Genomic DNA, 23901 nt, shown 5'->3' on the forward strand with positions numbered 1-23901 from the left:
GTGTTTCCTGCATGATTCAATATTTTGCCCATAGAATCTCTCACTATTGCAACTCGAGGCTTAAATTTTTTCTTCAATTCTTTCAGCTTGAGAAATGCTGAACGTGTTCTTCCCTTTTGGTTTTCAAACTCCAGGTCTTTTCACATTTCATTATAGTAATTGGTTTTGTCTGCTTGAGCTGCTCTTTTAAATCTTTTGTTCAGCTCCTTTATCTTGTCATTTCTTCCATTTGTTTTAGCTACTCTCCACTCAAGGGCAAGTTTCATTGTCTCTTCTGTCATCCATTTTGGTCTTCTCTTTTCTCATCTTCTTAGTGATCGCTTGGTTTCTTCATGGATAATGTTCTTTATATCCTCCCACGTTTCTTCTGGTTTTTGGCCACTGGTGTTCAATGCATCAAATCTATTTTTTTAGATGATCTCTAAATTCAGGAGGGATATACTCAAGATCATGTTTTGGCTCTCGTGGACTTGTTTTAAATGTCTTTGACATTGCATATGAGCAGTTGATGGTCTGTTCCACAATCAGCTCCTGGCCTGGTTTTGGCTGAAGATATTGAACTTTTTCCACCACCTCTTGCCACAGAGGTAGTCAATCTGATTCCTGTGTGTTCCATCTTTTTTGAGTAGCTAATATGATAAGGTGAAGATAGAGCAATCTACTTCCATAGTGATACTGCCTCGGACACCCAAGGAGGGGTCACTATGAGTTGGGTTCTCCTCAATGGCACATAACAACAACAACAACAGTATGATAGGAGGAGCTCTGGTAGTGTAGTGCCTAAGGGATTTTACTGCTAACCAGAAGGCTGGCAGTTCAAACCCATCAGCCACTCCTCATCAGGAAGGTTGGGCAATCTACTTCCATAGTGATACTGCCTCGGACACCCAAGGAGGGGTCACTATGAGTTGGGTTCTCCTCAATGGCACATAACAACAACAACAACAGTATGATAGGAGGAGCTCTGGTAGTGTAGTGCCTAAGGGATTTTACTGCTAACCAGAAGGCTGGCAGTTCAAACCCATCAGCCACTCCTCATCAGGAAGGTTGGGCAATCTACTTCCATAGTGATACCACCTCGGAAACCCAAGAAAGGGTTGCTATGAGTCAGATCCGACTCGATGGCAGTGGGTTGGGTTTTCAGTTTAGTATGATAAGGAGCTCTGGTGGTGTAGTGCCTAAGGCATTTGACTGCTAACCAGAAGGTTGGTGGTTCAAACCCACCAGCCATGTTGTGGAAGGAAGACAGGGCAACCTACTTCTGTAAAGATTTACTGCCTTGAAAACCCAATGGGGGTCTCTATGAGTCCGAATCTACTCGATGACAATCTTTTTTTTTTGGTTGTATGAAGAGGCAATGTACTAAATACTGGATATTTGGGAAGATGGAAAGAGATGAGAGTTGATTCACAGGTATAATAGGGAACTCCAATTCACTGATGGCAAATTTTATTTTAAAACTTAAACCCCACAGCCCTGGCGGTGCAGTGCTTAAGCACTTGGCTGCTAACTGAAAGGTTGGCGGATCAAAGTCATGAGCCCCTTCATGGAAGAAAGATGTGGAAGTCTGGTTTCATAAAGATTACAGCCTTGGAAACCATATGGTCCAGTTCTACCCTGTCCCACAGGATTACTGTGAGTGGAAGTCAATTTGACGGCAATGGGTTTGGTTTCTGTTTCGTTTTGTTCTTTTTGGTTTAAACCTCTAAAACCTAAGTGGGTTCATGGACTTAACTGCTGACTATTTCCCCCTTGGAGTATTCTTTGCTAAGTTTCATGCCACTATGCTCTCCTGGTATTTTCTTTACATTTTAGACTCTTCTTTGCAGGATTTTCATTGTTAGCCTATTATTTAAATGTTAGTGTTCCTTAAGGGTTCTACCCTAGACTTTGAACCCTTCTCATTCCACAGATTTCCTTGGGAGTCCTTGTTTACTCCCATAACTTTCAGTATTATCCATATGACATGAACTCTACATGTGACAACACTAAATTATGCACGTCCAGTTCAAACCCCTTCCAAGTGCCAAATGTAGAAATAAAGCTCCCTCTTGTCATCACCATAAGGCTGTCTGAAAGCACCCACACTGAAAATACCAAAACTGAACTACCGTCTTTCTCTTTCTCATTGACTGCCACATCATCCATGAAGTTCCTTACCAAGAAACCCAGGAGTAATTTTTGAGTCCTTCCTTCTTATTCCTTAACAACCAATCTCAAAATTCCATTGATTTTTATATCATAAGAATGTGTATTAAGAAACCACTCACTCTCCACGCTTTCTGCTACAACCCAATCCAGATCTCCATCATCTCTTGCCAAGATTATTGTAAATAATTTCTTCTAATTGGTTTCCCTGGTGTCAATCTTGTCTGCCCAAACTATTTTAAACTCTGTAGCTAGTTTACCCATTAAAAATGTGAATATGATCATATTACTCTTTTGTTTAAAATTCTTAACTGGTTTCCTAAATAAAACCAAACTCACTGTTGAGTTGATTCTGATTCATAGTGACCCTATAGGACAGAACAGAACTGTCCCATAGGGTTTGCAATGCTGTAAATCTTTACAGAAGGAGACTGCCACATCTTTCTCCCAAGGAGTGGTTGGTGGGTTTGAACTGCTGATCTTTAGATTAGCAGCTGAGCACTTTAACAACTGTTCCACCAGAGCTCCTTGGTTTCCTAAATACTGAAAGTCAAATCTAAACTCCTTTATGAGGTTCCTTAGATTTCTGCTTACCTTACAAACTCCTATATTGCTTCTTCCCCCTCTCTCAGATGTTATACTTCATTTTATCCTTTTCCTTCTTTAACTTTAAACAGGAACTAAAAGACTCTTTCAGTTCCTAAAATATGAAAGTTATGCTATCTTTTACCTTAGGCTTCCCTGTGACTTTTCTTCTTCCTAAACCTTTTCTGGGATCTCTGGTAGCATAGTGCCTAAGGCACTTGACTGCTAACCAGAAGGCTGGAGGTTCAAACCCACCAGCCACTCCTCAGAAGCAAGATGGGGCAATCTACTTCCACAGTGATACTGCCTTGGCAACCCAAGGAAGGGTTGCTATGAGTCGGGTCCGACTTGACGGCACTTAACAACAACAACAAATCTTTTCTAGGAGCTCTGGTAGTGTAGTGCCTAAGGCACTTGACTGCTAACCAGAAGGCTGGCGGTTCAAACCCACCAGCCACTCCTCGGAAGGAAGGTTGGGCAATCTACTTCTGTAGTGATACCACCTCGGAAACCCAAGGAGGGGTCGCTATGGGTCAGGGCTGACTCAACAGCACATAACAACAACAAATCTTTTCTTTTCTTCATCTAAAGCTTCCTAGCGAAATCCTGTTATCATTTATATTGGTTTCCTTTGGGAGGCCCTCTTGGATTGTCACCTCATCCAAGCTGACTCTACCCACCTTTAATTCCACTCACGCCCAACTTACTCTTACCCCCAACAAACAGGGACAAGTGTTCTTGCTATATGTTCCCATAGTAACTTATATATCCTGTCTAATATCATTTTAAAAACACTTTATTATAAATACTCATGTAATAGTCTAGGTTCTGTCTAGAGGGCAAGAAGGTGTCCAGTATACTTAGCTTGATTTTGTAGCTCTAGCACCTAGCAGAGTGCTGTCTTAGTTATCCAGTGCTGCTATAACGGAAATACAATAAATGAGTGGCTTTACCAAAAACAAATTCATTTTCTAACAGTTGAGGAGGCTGTTGTTGTTGCTGCCAGGTGCCAATGAGTCAGTTCCAATTCATAGCGACCCTACGCACGAAAGAATGAAACACTGTCCGGTCTTGTGCCATCCTCACAATCGTTGCTGTGACTGAGCCCTTCATTGCAGCCACTGGGTCAGTCCTTGTCGTTGAGGGCCCTCCCTCCAGTCAGGGGCTGGCCCTAGGGGGAGGCTTTCTCTGTCTGTTAGCTCTGGAGGAAAGTCCTTTCTCTTCAAGCTTTTGGTCCTGGGCCATCTTCTTGTGCCTTGGCACCTCCCTTTCTGCTTCTCTGCTTACTGGCTTGCTTGTTTTCATCTCTTTTTTTAAGGCAAAAGTGGTTGACTCAAAACACATCCTACACTAATCTTACCTCATTAACATAACAAAGACCATCCATTCTCAAACGGGATTATAACCACAGGTTTAGAGGTTAGGGACTACAACACATATTTTGGAGGGACACAATTCAAACTATAACAAATGCCTTGCACAGAATTGGTGCTCAATAAATGTTTGTTTCAATGAATAAGTGGAGCACCTTTTATTTACAGAAGACTGAGAAGGGCTTAGAGATAAACAAAACACTCCCTACCCTTAAGGATGGTAACCTTAAATGCAGAATGACTGGTACACATAATTATAAAATGATAATGAGTAGATAAAATTGACTCCAATTTGGAGACATGGGGATTTGCTAACATTGTAAATTGGAATGAAATATTTAGCTCTCTCTTCTGGGATCATCTAACCCACACTAAACACTTGTGGAAGACAGTTTTACGATTTTATATTACAGATGAGACAATTGTTGCTGTTGTTATTTGCTGTCAAGTCGGCCCCGACTCATAGCGACCCCTCCTTGGGTTTCCGAGGCAGTATCACTACGGAAGAAGGATTGCCCAACCTTCCTTCCAAGGAGTGGCTGGTGGGTTTGAACCACCAGCCTTCTGGTTAGCAGTCAAGTGCCTTAGGCACTATGTTACAAAAAGTTAACTGAGTTGCCCAAGGTTACCCAATGAATTAGAAGCAGAGCCAAGACTTAAAAAATTCAAAGTTGTCAACCTCCAAACCTCAGCGGTATTATTTATTTATTGTTGGCAAATGACTTTGTCTTTTGCCCCAAAGTTCTACTGTGTGACTGTCAGATTCCCACCTATATGTTTTAATCATCTTTTCCAAGCTATCATTTCTCTAAAGTATTTATATTTGAATATGATATAGGCACTTTTCTATGTATTTTCCTGTAGTCTCTATAAGTAAAGGCTTTCTGTCATATGACTCTGCATTGGACGCTTCTCTTATGCTTAATTCATCATCAACTATTGTACTCTAAGAAGTGTAAACTCCTGCTTTGTTTGTAGTAGACTACTAGTATCAGAAACTTGTTGTTATTACAAAGTGCCAACATTTAATTCTTCTGCTATAGGACATCATATTGGATACTCTGCATCTATAAATGTCCATAGCTAGTTGGCTGGCACATTCTATTGCTTTGGATGGGCATTTTGGTAGAAAATGCTGCCAATATTTAATAGGCATTTGAGAAGCAACATAGGCTATTAAATTTAATGGGATAACTGGTTCCAACATTTATATTGAGAGAAAAATAAACCCAAAAAGACTTGAGGTCGATTTCAAAAGGCTAGATAAGTACTCAATAAATATGTTTATATATGGTATTCTGGGGCCAATGACAAACATAACAGATAACCAAAATGCCTAAAAAAGCCTTTATTACCTTCTTGATATACACACTTAATGCACATAGCTCTTTGCTTTGTGTAAGAATATGCATTGCATAATTAATTTCTCAGAGTTAGTCTTTGCCTGCCTTAGACTGGAACAACCAAGGCTCTTTCTTTTTATGCAGAAATATGGCTCAAAATGTTACAAGAATTTAATCAGCACAGACCTGTGGCTAACAAGTCCTTGTTTTTGTTTTATTAGGTATATAAAAATATATGCATTCTCAGTATTTTTTTTTTCTTTTAATGAAACATCATGAAAAAGTATCCCCAATCATAGAATATTCCTCTTGCTCTTTGGGCTTCACTTGATCCATCCTTCATTTGCAACATTTTTATGAAAAGCAAACATCTTTACCATGATGGCATTTAAGCCATCTCATTATGTCATTCTCTAGTCCTGCCTTGCAGCTCCAGACCTATAAGAACTCTAAATGCCCAAAGTATTTACTGCTCTTAATCCCCAATGTGACATTAAGTGAATTGTTTCTGTCATGTGAGTATAACTGATTATGTTTCCCCTAATAAAGATAGACACTAGACTTATCCTTTTGTAAAACAGCTCAATGTAAAAGGAGAGAAAACTTCAGTCAGACGCCAAATTAACATCAAGTGCTTGGACTACGGAAATGTCAATTAAAATTCTAGTGGAATCTTTCAAACACAATTTTCCAGTTTAAGAAATGTGTATAAACCCATGGTGAATTGAAAGGCTATACAAAGTAAGGCTTACATTCCATGTATGTACTCACATTCTTGGTGGGTCACTGACAGACAACATTCGTGGTATCAGGATAAATCTGATTTTCACTGAAAAGATAAATTCCTTGAATTCACCCTCATCCATCACTCCTGTTTTTTGGGAAATGACCTTGAGAGGACATTCCTTTCATTTCCTAATGCTGCAGTAACTCTTAAGCTAAACCAAGTAGTTCTTAGTAAGCTACGCCAAGGAATAGAAAGGTTCCTTTCAAAATAGCACACAGGCTGAACTGACTTCCTGCTCTAGGGATTCTGCAAATGCTCTCACAGACCATGAAAGACAGAAAAATTCCAAGTTGAGCTTTAAAGTTCTGACGTTGTAATTTTTACCCTATTTGCCATATGGTTTGAATGTGATAATAATAAAATAAAGAATAACAAACTAAAAACACAAATGTTTTTAATCCTAAAGATATGTGCCCTATTTGAGAATTTACTTTACCTGCAGAGATTCCATTTCTTCATCTTTTCTGTGGTTCTCATCCAGCAGATCTACAAGAAAGAAAATATCCATCAAAGTACAATGTAAAAATGGGTTGTCGCTTACTATCAAACCCAATTCAGTCAGTAGCTTGGAGAAATCTGCCTGGAAGGTGAATTTTATGTTTAAGTGAGAGAAGCTATGCAAAATAAATGCTCACTGATCCTAACTGATGAGATGTGGCAGGGCTCTGGACCTTGGTAAACCAAAGCTAGCTGAGAAGCCCTGGGAGGTCCCAGCTTTGCTTGAGAAACCAAAGAATGAACCCAACTCAATTACAAATCCAAAACCATACCAATGTTTTAGGAATTTGGTCCAAAGATTATATAAATCAAAGTAACACAAAATTGTCTTTAATATTTTTTTTAAGTAAAAATTAGCAATAAACCATTTGCTCTTAAACTCCCCAAGCCAAGTTCCACCCCTAGAGTCAATTTTTATAACCAAATTAAAACACTCTGGAATAATGAGTGTTGTTAATAGAAAGAGAATATCACCTTAACTGCAAAGTTATATTATTATTTCTCACTGAGAGGGTGGGAACCACTGAAGCTACCTCTGACCAAGAATTTGGCACCATCTCAGAGAAATGAGTGGCCGGAAGGGAAGGTAGTCACCTGAAGAGAGTTCTATATTAATGCATGTGTACACCCTTGGTGTCTCAGTGCCCTACATTAATTTATGAACTTGCTACAGAGCAAAATATATTTGGCAAGCAGAATTTTCGGCCTGAAGCTATACCACCCTGTGCTATGATCTTATTGGATCTTACCAACCTAAAGAGGGTTGGGTTGAGTCAGAATATGGACGAAAAGTGACAAGAAACACCTACAGCAGCACACGTTAATATTAGTGTTTGCTTTACTTTGTGAATGACATAGCTTACCAAGATGCTATGCTGTAAGAAAGGAAAATTTACAGAAATTTACTATCTATCCCCAAAAGGCAAATGCAAATGCAAATGCTGTTAACAAGTGTTCCACTAGATACAGCAGGAGGTGGTGACACAGTGGGTGGCCATGTCATGCTGGTATATGTCATAACTGGGCAGACAATACAATGACACTTCACGAGAATGGGCACACGATACAATTGTCTGCTGATGACTCTTTGAAACTGCATGGTTAAGAGGGCTACAGAGCACTGGCAAGCAATTCCCTTAAGTCACAATTTGCTACGTTTAAGAATAAGAGGAGCTCTCATATCCTATAGAGGGTATGGTTTTGAAAGGGTTTTTGTTGGCATATCACGTTCTTAGAAGGTACAGAAACCAAGGTGTGGACATTAGTTTAGGTATCCCCAGTTATTCCTCTTCTTGTATCCTTACTCCTTTGCAATGTGACTTTGCAGCTACTTCCATCAAGAAGTCATGCCTTCTTTCCCACTTCCTGCATCTGGGCTGGCCTCCTTACTCAATTTGACAAATAAAATACAACAGAAGCAATGTTATGACTGAGTTAAGACATCAAATGCCTTGTACACTTTTATTTTCCCCTTTGGAAGCACTGTGTGAACAAGCTCAGACTAGCCCACTAGATGACAAGAAACATATGCTTGGCCCAGGACAGGTACTCACTACCCTGCAAGTTACCACATCTGGCAATTAGCAAATCCATAGAAATAGAACTACCCAGCTGCCCTGAAGACGACTGCAGATGTATGGTGAACCTAACTGTGACTAGACACATTTTCTAGCTCCAGTACAAACTGTAACTCACGAAATCATGAGGCAAATCAATGAAATTTTGGGATGGTTTGGTACCCAGCAGTTGCTAACTGATATAACTATTTAGAGATCCAAGTACATCATTAGAAGGAAGCAGAGGTAACTCAGACACAATGGAAAGAAGATCCAGATTCTGAAGAGCTAGAGCAAATCTGGGTGGGAGCATGAACTAACGGGCATTTTATTCCGGGTGCTCCAGTCTGGGTAGCACTCCACTCAAAAGGAAATAGCTAACAAGCCCAGCTTAGATCTCTTGCCTACTATTTGGCTAGAGGAAAGTATTGGGGCATTTTCATTGATAATTCCAAAAGAACTGGACCCAAAACAGAAAGAAGTTTCCAGATTCAAAACCAGGTTACTGTTAACAGAAGAAGGAGGGATGGATACCAGAAAGCCAAAACAACAGACATCTACCCCACCTGGTGTTAGTAAATTGTGCTTTCAATCCAACTTTCCTCAATTTTGGGGATATATAAGAGTCTACTGTGTCCTTATGTGTGTGATCTCACAGTAGTAGTAGTGGCCATTCTGCTCCCCTAATTCTGGGTATAAATAAGTTCTAATAGTTATATATGATAGATGATACAGTTATAGCCCCTTGTAATGGATCACACTGTTTAATAGTGCAGTAAAGCTGGAGGAAAGGAACGGGGGGTCCATCAACCATAAAAGGAAACAGTATCATACCTCTAGAATCTTGGTAGACTCTAGGTAAAACCTAGAGTAAAATTTCCTATGTTATGTGCATTGGATTGCTTATTTATCCAAATTAAGTCCACTCATCTGATAAAATGTAGGTGTAAAAATATCAGTCTGTCCTCAGAATTTCATAGTAGAATGACTGCAATTTAAACATCACACTCTCGGTTTGTTCCAGATGCATAAAGATAATGAGTCACGTTGCTGGGCCAGCAAAGCTGACACCAATGACAATGTTTGATTTGGGATAGGTAGATAAAAACAACTATAAAAGAACTCTTAAAATTGGCATTAAAATACAGTAATTCTCCTCTGTTCTCCCTCGTCAATGCTCTGCTCAGCCTTTATCAAGAGCATATATAAGTAGACGATTGGTTTTGTTTTTGTTTGTTTTTGGACTGTGTACATCCCTTCTCTCTGAGAAATTCCTGTTCCCCCTCTCCAGGTGATTTCTGGGATACTTTCAGTCAAAAAGTCTAACTTCTCAGGTCACAAAAGTGGGTCTTGACCTAGGCTGGCAAGTCAGAGTACCTTACTCCTTGAGCTTAGAGCTGAGCTAAACAGTACCAGCAGGAATCCTTTTTGGGGGACTAATATGGATACCAGGAGATAATCAATTTCCTTACAAGACTACAAGCTTATCTTAGCCTGCTGTTTTGAAGGCTGTATTTTCTACTATACAGGCAGTCCCCAGGTTATGAATGTCTAATTTACCTACAACCTATAGTTACGAACCAACCCCTGTAAAGCTCATTATATTAAAAATTTGACTTATGTACTATGGTTCCCAATAAAAAATGGGTGCTACTTTGTGACATGCATCAAAACATTATTATCACTACTGTATCATTATGCTAAAGATATCTTAGTGTATCTGGAAGTGCTTCTTCAATGGCTTTCATACATAGAAAGGTAAACCATATACTGTATAGTAAGACAAACATTAGACTAACTGAGATTAGGTACAAACTGAACTGCAGTGTAGTAAATTACTTTGTGTGGCTTTTCTACCCATAAGTCTTTGTAAACTCCAAGGTGGGATTTTCTATGAGCAAGTGAGGAGCTCCTGATTACTGAAGGTGTCCACCTGGAGTATTTCTGCTGGGAGAGGCACAAAACAATGTTCTGGGAGGTGCTCACTCTCTCTCAGGTGCTTAGAGTTCTGATGCTATAATTGGCTAGTTTGACCACCCTGCGGGCTCTAAAGGAGACCTCCTAGAGGCAGAACTCTGACTGCTGGTTGAGGAAGACGTGCTGCTGAAAGAGACACGCACCCCTGAAAGAGACACACGTTGCTGGGAAAGAGACGCAAGAGACACGCATTGCTGAGTGAGACACTAAGGGACCAGTGCTGCTAGGAAAGAGACTGTGAGAGACTGTTGGCCGAGGGATGGTGGGCTGGGAGAGAGACTGAGCATTTTTCTTGAACTCAAATTGTAGCCTAGTGCTTCCCTAATAAACCTCATAATCTGAGTTCTGTGTGGCCACTGCAGCGAATTATCGAACCCAAGAGAGAGGTAGTGGGTGCTTTGGGAGGAACGGTTGGAGAAAGGGCTAGAGGGAGGCAGCATGTCTGGCCTAGCAGGAATAGGCCTTGGGTTACAGCTGGTAATCCTGTCTTCCTCTTGTGGGGTTCTAGGAGGTCAGAATATGAGGCCTCCTTGCCATTTTTGGATGAACTTAACAACTCTCTCAACTTACGACCAAATTTGACTTAAGGACAGATCTAGGAATGGAACTCATTCATAATCCAGGGACTGCCTGTAAAAAGGAATCTGCCTTAGAACAAAGCTGGCAAAAAATAAAGCAGAACTAAGGGACAGAAAGATTTGTCTGAGGACTACATCCATCCTTGCCTGAAGTCCACACAATTCCTGGTTCCAAGAGAATCCCCTCCCTTTTTTTTTTTTTGCTTTTGCATAGATTAACTTTAGTTAGATTTCTGTCATTTCAAAAAGTTTCCAGGGACATGGCTACATTGAACCTTCTCATCACTATTTAGAAACTTGGAGAACCTGGAGTTGGAAAGAATTTTTTAGTCTCCACTATAATATTTCATCCTGTAATAAACAGATGAAGACACAAGAATAAAGAAATAAATAAAAAGAAGATGAAGAATGATTTGCCTGTGATTCCCTAGTTAGTGCTAAGCCACAGCTAGAGATTAATGCACCTATCTCCCTGCCCTGTCTGCACATCATGCTCTCACTCGTACCACTTAGTACTTAATTGTGGGGAAAAAAGGCACACACGTTTGCATTCTTCTAACTTACTTTGGTAGTTTTCTGATGTCAACAACCAGAGATGTGATATCTTATATCCATATTCTCTCTGACTATCACTTAACTTAGGTCCCCCAATCGCCTTACCTGTTTCTATCACTGCTCTATGCCACTGCTTTGTTTTGTTAGGTGCTCTGTTCAAGCACATGCATTTGGAATAATGAACAGTTACTAACTTGTGCTGACAAAATACAGCTACTTGGCTTCACTAAAAAGCAACCACTGTACTAACAACAGACAAGATGAGAGAATGCAGGTGAGACCCCTGGAAAGCAGAAGTGATACAATGTTGTGGCAACGGAGTATGAGCAGTGCTCCTTCTTATAATGGGCAGTCTCCTTATTTGTTCTCACCAGCTTTAGAGCAAATGGTCAGAGTGGATGACGGGGAAGGGCCGCTGTGCTCCCTTGCTCACCACTGGCCTCTTCCTGCTCTCCTTTATTATTCTCTGGTTTGCCATTCAGTACAAACAGCAATTCAGCTGCCATGCAAACTGCTTTGGCTAAAGGGCTTCCACCAACATTACCTAATGAATGAGTTTTTGGTGAAAAGGGAAGTAGCCCAGTGTATTTCAACTTTTTAAATGAGCTAGTAGTAACTCATTGCGACACTGAAACATTAGAGGAAAAAGAATCTCATGTAAAAAATTAAGGCATTGTGGATAAGAATCAGGGAATCCAGTTTCATTTTGTTTTTCCCACTTTGCATTTTTTTAGCACATGCAGGGCAATATATTATGGCCAGGCTTTTTGCTACCACAGTCTTGTACCACTTTCTTTACAATCTTTGTAAGCAGTGGCCTGGCTGTTAAGGGAAATTTGACACTTTTTATTGATTCTGGTCCCTAGTAGCCAAGGAAGCAGGTAGGTTGATTATTTATTTGTCTTTAAAAGGAGAATCATGCCCAGGTGTGCATGGAGAACATATCCATTTAATAACTTGACCCTGCACAGGAAGGTTGAAGACAACATTCAGCAACCAGTAGGGTTTCATTTTTCGTTTTTTCTTTCACTAATACCAAGGCTCTTATCCCCATTCTAGCACTGTCCTGGTGATGGAGAAGCAGTTATGGGGACACGGGCTTCATACACAGCAACATGTATGACAGAAGCACTGAACAGAGGAGCTACTGGCAGGAGAATATAGTAAGTAATGGTTGCAGTTTAATAAAAAGCATTTAGTTTCTGGCTTCTGTACCTCATTTAGTCATTCACTGCTCCTATTCAGTGTTACTCTGTCATGACATATATGTCATATGTGTGTGTGTGTGTGTGTGTGTATATGTAAATTCTAAAAGAAATTAATCTCAAAACAAACAAAAGCAGTGCACTACAACTCCTAAGAGGCCACATATAACAAACCAAACCTCCCAGTCATACACTGGATACTCAGGACACTAAGTACACACTGAAGAGAACAGTCAATTTCTCTTTTGTGTCCTTGGCTACCCAGTTACCACACACACTGACTTAGGGCCCAAAGGCACCACAGAAGCATTCTAAACCCCACATTTTCTTTCCTTCTTTCTTTTCTTATTTTGGTAAGAAGTGGAATCCTGTCTTATAAATGAGACTGCACATATTCTTCTAATGTAGATTATAAATAACATTATAAATGTACATTATAAATGTTAGCAAGCTGAAGAGGGAACTGCTTTGGTGGAGGCAGGAGTGAAGGGCCTGGAAAGCCAGCTCCCTTGGCTTTCCTTCTATGATCTAACTCAACATCCTCACATTTTATAGATGAGGGCTAAGTTCTGAGGAATGAAATGCCTCTGCCAATGATACACAGCTAGGAATCTAAATACAGCGTTTCTGAACTGGACCAGGGTCCAGTCCTTTTCCCACAAGACAGGGATCACCCTCCTTTGCCTTTTAAGATTTGTACTGAAATGACATCATACTCCAAGCTTCCTACAAATGTCTACACATTTTCTGATGCCTCCTCAAACAAAAAGAAAACTTTGTGAAAACACTACATCACATCAAAAATCTGCAAAAAGACTTTAGCTAATGACCACATAAAATTCCCCAACATCAAAAAAAGTGGGTTTTGATAAAGAAGCAAATACCTAGACACCTGAGACGGCAGTTACTTTCAGCAAAATGTATTCAACATACAAAATACAGAAAATGTCATAAAACAAAAAAACAAAAAAGGTGTTTAAATGGCTGGACTACAATCAACCAGTTTCTCAGTTTTGTATAACATTTGTCAGCAAATTTTTTCCTATTTTATTACACTAGTAAGAGTAGATAGGATAAAAGTATAACAATATGACTCTACGTTGGCCTAAATACCTCAAAAAACAATCAAAAGTGTTTGGCTTGGAACTGATATAAATATAACACTTAAAACAGTGTCTAGCACACAGGAAGAATTATATGTGTTAGCTCTTACTAGTATTTTTAAAAATTACCCTTCAATATCACTGTTAATATCAAGAAAATACATGAAAAAAATAATCAGTTGGATTTTAAAACACGTGAAACAGACCTTCCTGTATATGCCTTTAGACATCCTCCATTGTCAGTAGCTCAACTATTTAGAACTCTGCCATATCTACTGCCACCCACTGGTAAATACTACAATGAGTTAAGAGTTTTCTCATCAGGCCTCACCACAGCAAACACACAGGTTAAAATGAAGAACAACCTTCAAAAGTTTGGCTGTCCCTTGTGGTCTGTCTCAGACACTGAAACAACATAGTGGTCTGCAGATGGAGCCCAAATGGGCCAATAAATGAAAGGTTTATAGTCTACTGTCTGCCTTGGGTATGCGGTGAAACATCCAAATGCAGGTACTCATGTTTTTATTTGATGTCAATTAATTTCTGGTGAAATTTTCCATTTCGACAACCTTATAGATTTAAAACCTCTTATCCACAAAACTGCTACGTTACAGAAAACAGCATAATAATCTACCACATTGCATCTCATACTTGGCTCTGGCACAGAGAAACACCAATATGTAGAACGAAATTTCTGCCTCACTCAACCATTAAGTTTTTTTTTATTTTTTTGGTTATTTCTGTTGGTAATGAAAGCAGAGAAAGTAAGGAAATATTCATTGAAAAACAAGACACCAACTTAAACTGGTTTAAGGGCTGTCTTGTTCAAAAAGACACCAAGAGGCAATTAGTAAAATGAGCAAGGGAAGTTTATAAACTCTTGTAAACACTATTTCAAGAATAAGTTTCACATGGTCAAATTCAGGCATAAAATCATGTTTCTTCCAACATGCACTACCTCTAAGTTGCATTTCCCACATGGAAAGTTGGCTCTTATTTATTCTCTTTAGGTCAGAAGGCAGTTTATCCTGGATTTTCTTCCAGTTCTAGGCTCATAAAGTCCAGTTGGGCACTGGTTCTGTGGGAGAACTCCTGCCTTTCATGCAGGTTTCGATTCCCAGCCAATCCAAGTGCAGCCACCCCCATCTGTCATTGGAGGCTTATGTGTTGCTATGATGTTGAACAGGTTTTAAGGAGCTTTCAGATGAAGACAAACTAAGAAGAAAGGCCTGGTGCTCTACTTCTGAAAAAGTCAGTGAAATCCCTATGGATCTCAATAGTCCAGTCCCCTAGAATGGGGGCCTGCTTGATGGCAGTTAACAAAAACAGGAGTTCTGGGTATTTGGCATGTTCTTTTGAGCATCTGCTCATGTTGTTGTTGTTGTTATGTGCCGTCGAGTGAGACCTGACTCATAGCGACCCCTCCTTGGGTTTCTGAGGCAGTATCACTATGGAAGTAGATTGCCCCATCTTCCTTCCAAGGAGTGGCTGGTGGGTTTGAACCACCAGCCTTCTGGTTAGCAGTCAAATGCCTTAGGCACTATGCTACCAGAGCTCCTGCATCTGCTCATAGAAGCTACAAAACTTTGCACTGGGGCTTGACGTACCTATAGTACCAAACCAGATCTAAGCATCCTAGGCCTTCCAGACCCCTGGGTGTACTTTAAATAAAAAATTTTAATGTTTTCAGGATGCCTGCTATAGACTAGATTCCTGGGTGGTGCAAACTGTTAAGTGCTAGCTACTAACCGTAAGATTGGTGGCAATCTTTTGAAAATCATAGCCTTGAAAAATTTTGGAACACAGTTCTACTCTGACACACATGGGTTGCCATGAGTCGGAGTCAACTTGAGAGTAACTTTTTGTTCTGTTGTTTATTTGCTTTTTTGGCTGACTCTAGATAAAATTTAAATCCTAATTTTCAGAGAAATTTCTTCCAGCTTCTGCAATTCTTATGATCTAAGGGTATTACAAACGTCAGAAAAGAAGTGATAGTATGATGTGCAGTGTGTTTAGTTACACAGTAGAACCCAATGTCAAATACCAGCTGTGTGTCCTCTGGCAATTCATACAAAGACACTATGTACCCATGTGTTTATATTTGGCACATCACATTGTAAATACTTTCCTGGGCTGAAGAAGAGGCAATTCCTTTCAAGATCATCATAAATACCAGTGCTTCCTGGCCTATTTTTCCTAGTATACTGACAAATTCTCTCAGGGACATAAATGATAAGAGATGTTTTCAGTGTATGTATAATAGGTCGTAACGGAGTGACAACAGAAAATTCTGAAAAATTTTGATGTTAAAATCTTCAGTTTTAAAATCAGATTGATCAATCCAAGTTCTGGCACATTTTATTCAAATGTTTCTCCACCCCTACCCCCAGTTTGAGGTCATCTAAGAGATCAATTATCATGGCTCTGTTCAACTTAAAGTGTTTATATTTTACATAATCTTTCTTTAAACAGTTAATGAAAAAAATCTTTAAATAAAACAAGATTATCTTTTCATCTAGGGGTGTGTCCAAAAAAAAGCATGAGATCTGTACTGAATTCTAGAAACATCATTACCATCTACCTCATGTGGGAAAATAATCCTCTGTCTCAGTCTGCTCCTCCATCAAGCACTGAAACACATTACACCTGACTTCCCAAAGCAGCTTTGAGGAAGAAGGCAAGAAAAAGAAGAAAGTGCTTTAACAGAATTAACTTCTATATAAATCAAGGTGTGTAAAGGTATGCATTTATATATTTTCCTCCACACATATTTAGTTAGGTCCCAACAGTATATAGCATAGATACACCCAAATTTCCAATACAATTGCTTGTCCTGAGTTCCACATAAGGCTTAAAATAACCCAAGAACATATCACATCATTCATACCTCTCTGGTGGTGTAAATTTAAACATTTCCAGCATTTAAATTTTATGGGACAGTTCATAAAAAGCAGAAAAAAAAAATAACCAGAATAAAAATTTGATCTAATTAGTAATCAAAGATATTCAAACTTTTATGGCAAATACTATTTTGAATCTGTCAAACTGGCAATTACACTTTATACCATTCGTCCCTTGTATCTTCTCTTAGGGGAGTAAACAATTAGACACTTTTAAAAGTGTTTTTATTATATGTACACACAAAACATTTGACAGGTAAAGAGATGCAGTAGCATTGTGACATATTTCTAAGAATACAAAGAAACATATAGACTATAAATTGATAAGAATATAAGTTGGTAAATCGCAATATAGATGCAACTCGAGAGCAATTTAGTGACAAATTTCAAAAACATTAGAAAAAAAGACTGAGCCATTCCACACACAGGCATTTATTCAAAGACTCAGAGACAGGTACAAAGATTTATGCACAAGGACGTGCATGACAGCATTCCCTGTCATCACCAAAAAAAAAAAAAAAAAGGGAAATATGCTATGCTAAATAAACAGGATAGATGTTATTTGGAAATTTATTCATTAGAATACAATGTTTTCCTGAAAGTGGTATTATAGAAAATACTGACAAAGAAGTAGATGAAGAGATTTATGAAGAACTTTGTGTGTGTGTGTGTGTACAAACTCAACACAAATCAACACTCCAGAACGTTCACAGCAGTCATCAGTAAGTGGTGGGATTACAGGTGGTTTTTAATTTATTCTTTGTTATCTTCTAAATTAACACATTATTTTTAGGTGAATTTAAAATATTCTTTAAATACCAGTTATACAGCCCTCTTTTACTATTCCTAACAGTAGCTTCAAGAAAATAAAAATCTCTAAGAAGAGGAATTCCACTCACACCAAGTTCTGTGGAGATTAGGCAACAAAGGAAAATGATAGGCTAGGCAAAGTCTTCCTTATGCGCTCTGTCTGATTAACATCAACCAATATTTGTTTCTATAAACTCTGGGAACACATCATACACTTATTTTTATTTACTGGTGATTACAGAAATAAATTGCCTCTTAGGACCCAACTTAAATGTGAGTCTGAACATTTAGGATAGCACCTATTGGTCTCTCCTTGTCGGAAACAGTGAAGACTGATAAAAATCAAAGATGCATGGAAACAATTAGTCCAAAGGACTAATGGACTATGGGAACCTCTGCGTATATGACCTTGAGACCAGAATTAGATGGTGCCCGGCTACCAATACCAACCACTCAGAAAGGGATCAGAATTGGAGATCCTAGATAGAGTGGGGGAAAATTGTGGAGCTAAAATTCAAAAACATAAAAAGAACCGGAATTACTGTCTGATAGAAACTGGTGAAACCCCCTACACTACAGCCATGAGTTGGCCTTTGGGCCTGGTATTGGACTCACTCCTGTGGCTTAACTCTCAGCCAAACAATAGATAGGCCTATGAGGTGAACAATTACTCCAGGGAGATGTACTCCTCAGAAAAACCAACCATCAGAATCACAGGTCTGCAGAGGGAGAAAGCCAGGGAGATAGTAAGGCATAGTTAAGATGGACACAGGGAGAAGGTAACCACAGAGAAGAAGTGGGAAGAAAGCCGTTACATGGTGGGGATTGTAATCAGTGTCACAAAGCAATGTGCATGAACTGTTGAATGGAAAATGAACCTGCTCTGTAAAATTTCCCCCAAATCACAATCAACATTTTCTTAAAAAATTAGGATTTAAGAAGAAAACCTAAATGACATATTATTATAAGAGCCCGGGTGGTGTAGTGGATAAGGCATTGGCTGATGACCAGGTCAGCAGTTCAAACTCACCAGCTGCTCTGTGGTAGGAAGATGAGGCAACCTACTTCTGTAAAGCCTTGGAAAACCAATGGCAGTCACTAAGAGTCATAATCAACTCAACACTATGAGTCAGTTGCTGTTGTTGTTGTGGTTAGGTGCTGTCCAGTTGTCTCTGACTCACAGTGATCCTATGTGCAAGAGAACAAAATGCTGCCTGGTCCTGTGCCATCCTCATGATCCTTGCTGTACATGAGCACATTGTTGCAGCCACTGTGTCAGTCCATCTCATTGAGAGTCTTCCCTTTTTGTTGACCTTCCACTTTACCAAGAATGATATCCTTCTCCAGGAAATGGTTCCTTCTGACAATGTGATTAAAGTAGGTGAGACAAAATCTAGCCATTCTGGCTTCCAAGGAGCATTCTGGCTGCACTTGTTCTAGGACAGATTTATTAGTTCTTTTAACGGACAATGGTACTCTCAGTATTCTTCACCAACACCGCAACTCAAAAGCAGCAACTCTTTTTTGGTCTTCCTTATTTGTTGTCCAGCATTCACATTCATAAGAGGCAAAATACCATGGCTTGGGTTAGGCGCACTTTAGTCTTCAAGGAGACATCTTTGCTCTTCAGCACTTGAAATAGGTCTTTTGCAGCAGATTTGCCCAATAAAATACATCATCTGATGTCTTGACTGCTGCTTCCCGTGGTGTTGATTGCAGAAAGAAGTAATATGAAGTCTTTGACAACTTCAATCTTTTCTCCATTTATTGTGATGCTGTTTACTGGTCCAGTAGTGAGGATTTTTTTTTCTTTATACTGAGGTGCAATCCATACTACAAACTACAGTCTTCAATCTTCATCATTAAGTACTTAAAATCATCCTCATTTTCAGTAAGCAAAGTTGTGTCCTCTGTGTATAACAGGTTGTTAATGAGTCTTCCTCCAATTCTGGTGCCATGTTCTTCATATAGCCCAGCTTCTCGGATTATTTGCTCAGCATAAACATTGAATAAATATGGTGAAACGATACAACTCTGATGCACTCCCTTCTTGATTTTAAACCATGTGGTATCCCCTTGTTCTGTCTGAACAACAGCCTCCTGGTCTCTCTAAAGGTTCCTTATGAGTATAATTAAGTGTTCTGGAACTCCCGCTGTTCTCAATCTTATCCATAATTTGTTATGATCCACACAATTGAATGCTTTGGTATAGTCAATAAAACATAAGTGTTGTTTTTTTTCTGCTATTCTTTGTTTTCAGGCAAGATCCATCTAATATCAGCAATGACACCCCTCATTCCACATCCTCTTCTGAATCCATCTTGCATTTCTGGAAGTTCTCTGTCAATAATATATTGCTGCAACTGTTTTCAAAGTATCTTCAGTAAGATTTTACTTGCATGTGATATTAATGATATTGTTCAATAATTTCCACATTCTGTGGAATCATTTTTCTTTGGAACGGGAAAAAATATGGGTATCTTCCAGTCAGTTGGCCATGTAGCTGTCTTCCAAATCTCTTGGCATAGCCAAGTGCCTCCAGCATGGCATCCATTTGTTGAAACACCTCAATGGGATTCTGTCAATTCCTGGTGCCCTTTTTTTTTTTTTTTTTTTTTTTTTGCCAATTCCTTCAGTACAGCCTGAACTTCTTCCTTCAGTACTATTGGTTCTTGATCATATGCCACCTCCTGAAATGGATGAATATTGACCAACTCTTTTTGGTACAGTGACTCTGTGTATTCCTTCCATCTTCTTTTGATGTTTCATGCCTCATTCAATATTTTGCCCATAGAATCTTTTAATACCGCAACCCGAGGCTTAATTTTTTCTTTTAGGTCTTTCAGCTTGAGAAATGCGATCATATTCTTCCCTTTTGGTTTTCTGATTCCAGGTCTTTGTACATTTTGTTATAGTAATTGACTTTGTCTTCTTGAACTGCTCTTTGAAATCTTCTGTTCAGCTCTTTTATCTTGTCATTTGTTCCATTTGCTTTAGTGACTCTGCGTTGAAGGGTAAGTTTTAGAGTCTTTTGTGACATACATTTTCATATTTCCTTCCTTTCTTGTGTTTTTAATGACCTCTTGCTTTCTTCATGGATGATGTTCTTGATGTCATCCCACAATTCTTCCAGTTTTCGTCACTGGTGTTCAATGCATCAAATCTATTCTTTAAATGGTCTCTAAATTCAGGAAGGATATAATAAAGGTCATATTTTGACTCTCATGGACTTGTTCTAATTGTCTTCAACTTCAACTTGAACATGCATATGAGCAGTTGATGGTCTGTTCCACGATCAACTTCTGGCCTTATTTTGGCTGAAGATACTGAGATTCTCCATCACCTCTCTGCACAGATGTAGTCAATCTGAGTCCTGTGTACTCCATCTGGAAAAGTCCACAGGTATAACCTTTGTTTGTGTTGTTGAAAAAAAGGTATTTGCAAAGAATGAGTCATTGGTCTTGCAAAATTTTATCATGCGATCTCCAGTATTATTTCTATCACCAAGGCCATATTTTCCAGCTACCAGTGATTCTTCTTTGTTTCCAACTTTTACATTCCAACCACCAGTAATAATTAATACATCTTGATTGCATGTTTGGTCAAGCTCAGACTGAAAAAGTTAATAAAAGTCTTCAATTTCCTTGTCTTTGGCTTTGGTGCTTGGTGTGTAAAGTTCAATAATAATAGTAGTAAGTGGCCTTCCTTGTTGGTGTATGGATATTATCCTATCACTAACAGCATTGTACTTCAGGATAGACCTTGAAACATTCTTTGTGACAAATGCTATGCCATTCCTCTTCAATTTGTCATTCCCGGCATAGTAGATTTTATGGTAGTCTGATTCAAAATGGCCAAAACCAGTCCATTTCAGCTCACTAATGCCTACAATATCAGTCTTTATGCATTCCATTTCATTTTTGACAACTTCCAATTTTCTTAGATTCAAACTTTTTCACATTCCATGTTCCAATTATTAATGGATGTTTGCAGCTATTCTCATTTTGAGTCATGACACATCAGCAAATGGAGGTCCTGAATGCTTTACCCCATCCACGTTATTAAGGTTGGCTCTACGCTGAGGAGGCAGCTCTTCCCCAGATGTACTTTGAGCACCTTCAAAACTGAGGGGCTCATCTTCTAGCACTATATTGGACAATGTTTCAGGGCTATTCATAGTGTTTCCCAGTAATATAAAAGACAGTATTTCACTGCTATTCATAAGGTTTTCACTGGCCAATTCCTTGAGAAGTGGATGGCCCCTTCCTTCTTCTGAGACTGTCTTATCTCCACTGAAATCTGTCTACCATGGGTGACTCTGCTGGTATTTGAAATACCAGTGACATAGCCTGCAGCCTCATAGCAACATACAAGCCACCACAGAATGACAAACTGACAGATGAGAGGTGGAAAAACAGTACAGATAAATTAAAATAGAATTCTAAAAGTTATTCAAGTGCTCTATAGGAAGATAAGAAAAGGAAAATAGAAGAAAAAGAAAAAGATGATAAACAGAATGTCAAATAAAACGGCAGACTTAACTCCTAACACATCAATAATAACATTAAATGGTTACATTACATGGTTTCAATATGCCAATTATAAGACAGAACTTGGCAGAGTGGAATAAAAAGCATGGCCCAACTATATACTGTCTATAGGAAGCTTACTTCAAGTTTAATGATACAAGTACACGAAGGTTAAAAGTAAAAAGATGGAAAAAAATATATTATGCAAACATTAACAAAAAGAAAGGTGATGTCAGAGCAAAGAAAATAATTTTGTCATAGAGTCAGAAAAGAACATTATATAATGATAAAAGCATTGGGGTTGATCCACCAAGAAACAATGGCAATCCTAAATGTGTATTCACTAAACAACAGAGCTGCAAAATATGTGAAGCAAAACTTAACAGAACTGATAGGAGATTCTGATAAATTGAAAATTAGAGACTTCAACACGTCTCACTCAGTAATCAATAGAATAACTATAGAGAGAAAAATATCAAGGACATAAAAAAGCCTTCAACAACACCCCTTAACCAACACAATCTAGTAGATATTTATACAACACTCCAACCAACAAGACTATAATACACATTCTTTTTAAGCATCCATGGAACATACACAAATATAGAACATATCCTGGGAGAAAAATCTTCCAAATTTTTAAAGAATTGAAATTATACAGAGTGTGTTCTCAGAACACAATGGAGAAATCAAGTAAAAACAATAGAAACACTTCTAAATACTTTGAATTAAGAACACACACACAAAAACTCACTGTCATCAAGTTGATTCTGACTCATGGTGACCCCCCACTGGGTTTCTGAGGCTGAAAATCTTTATAGAAGAGTATTGCCCCATGTTCTTTCCGTGGAAAGCCTGGCGGGTTTGAACCACTAACCTTCTGATTGGCAGTCAAATGTGTTAGGCACTGCACCACCAGATCTCCTAACACATGTAATTCATATGTCAAAGGGCTTGACTCAAAGGAGATAAAATGTGCAATGAATTGAATTAAAATGAAAATAAAACTTATTAAAATTTGTAGAATGCAGCTAAAGCTATCCTATAAGGGAAATTTGTAACACTAATGCATATATAAGAAAAATCTCTGTGTTCCCACTTCAATAATCTAACAAAAAGAATACTAAAATACATCTAAAACAAGCAAAAGGAAGAAAACAATAATGACAAGAAAAAAAAAATGAAATTGAAAACAGAAAAATGGAGAAAAGAAATGAAACAGAACTGGTTCCATGTAAAGTTCAATCAAATTGACAAACTCCTAGCGAGATTAACAATGGGGAAAAAAAGACAAGGTAAAATTACTGACATCAGAAAAGAACCATGGTATTACCACAGTCTTCAGACATCAAAAAATAGTAAGGGATTAAAAGAACAACTCTCTCTCTCTCTCTCTCTATATATATATATACATATATGTATGCATGTAATATCTATATGCCTACAAGGAAGACCAGTTAATACTAATATTATTCAAATTTACACACCAACTACCCAAGCCAAAGATGAGGAAATTGAAGATTTCTACCAACTTCCGCAGTCTAAAATTGCCCGATTGTGCAATCAAGATGTGCTGATTATCACTGGTGAGTGAAATGCAAAAGTTGGAAACAAAGAAGAGTTACTGGTAGTTGGAAAATATGGCCTTGGTGACAGAAATAATGCCAGAGAACACATGGTAGAATTTTGCAAGACCAATGACTTATTCATTGCAAATACTTTTTTTCAACAACATAAGCAATGACTATACACGTGGACTTCACCAGATAGAATACATAGGAAACAGATTGACTAAATCTGTGGCAAGAGGCAATGGAGAAGTTCAGTATCTTCAGCCAAAACAAGACCACGAGCTAATTGTGGAACAGACCATCAACTGCTCATATGCATGTTCATGTTGAAGTTGAAGACAATTAGAAGAAGTCTATGAGAGCCAAAATATGACCTTAATTAT

The 23901-nt window shown here is 38.6% G+C and overlaps 1 protein-coding gene across 1 annotated transcript in view; it reads right to left on the minus strand.

The window, feature by feature from the left end:
* CEP128 (centrosomal protein 128) overlaps nt 1–23901 on the minus strand; it is a 641642-nt gene that overhangs the window by 97229 nt on the left and 520512 nt on the right. The window contains exon 19 of the mRNA XM_042782443.1: nt 6673–6722. Within this exon, the coding sequence (XP_042638377.1) occupies nt 6673–6722 (50 nt within the window). The remainder of the gene's footprint in view (nt 1–6672; nt 6723–23901) is intronic.

This window comes from Orycteropus afer, unplaced genomic scaffold (assembly GCF_000298275.1).
Source record: "Orycteropus afer afer isolate SDZICR_OR568_19922 unplaced genomic scaffold, OryAfe1.0 scaffold00322, whole genome shotgun sequence".
Taxonomy (NCBI): Eukaryota; Metazoa; Chordata; class Mammalia; order Tubulidentata; family Orycteropodidae; genus Orycteropus; species Orycteropus afer.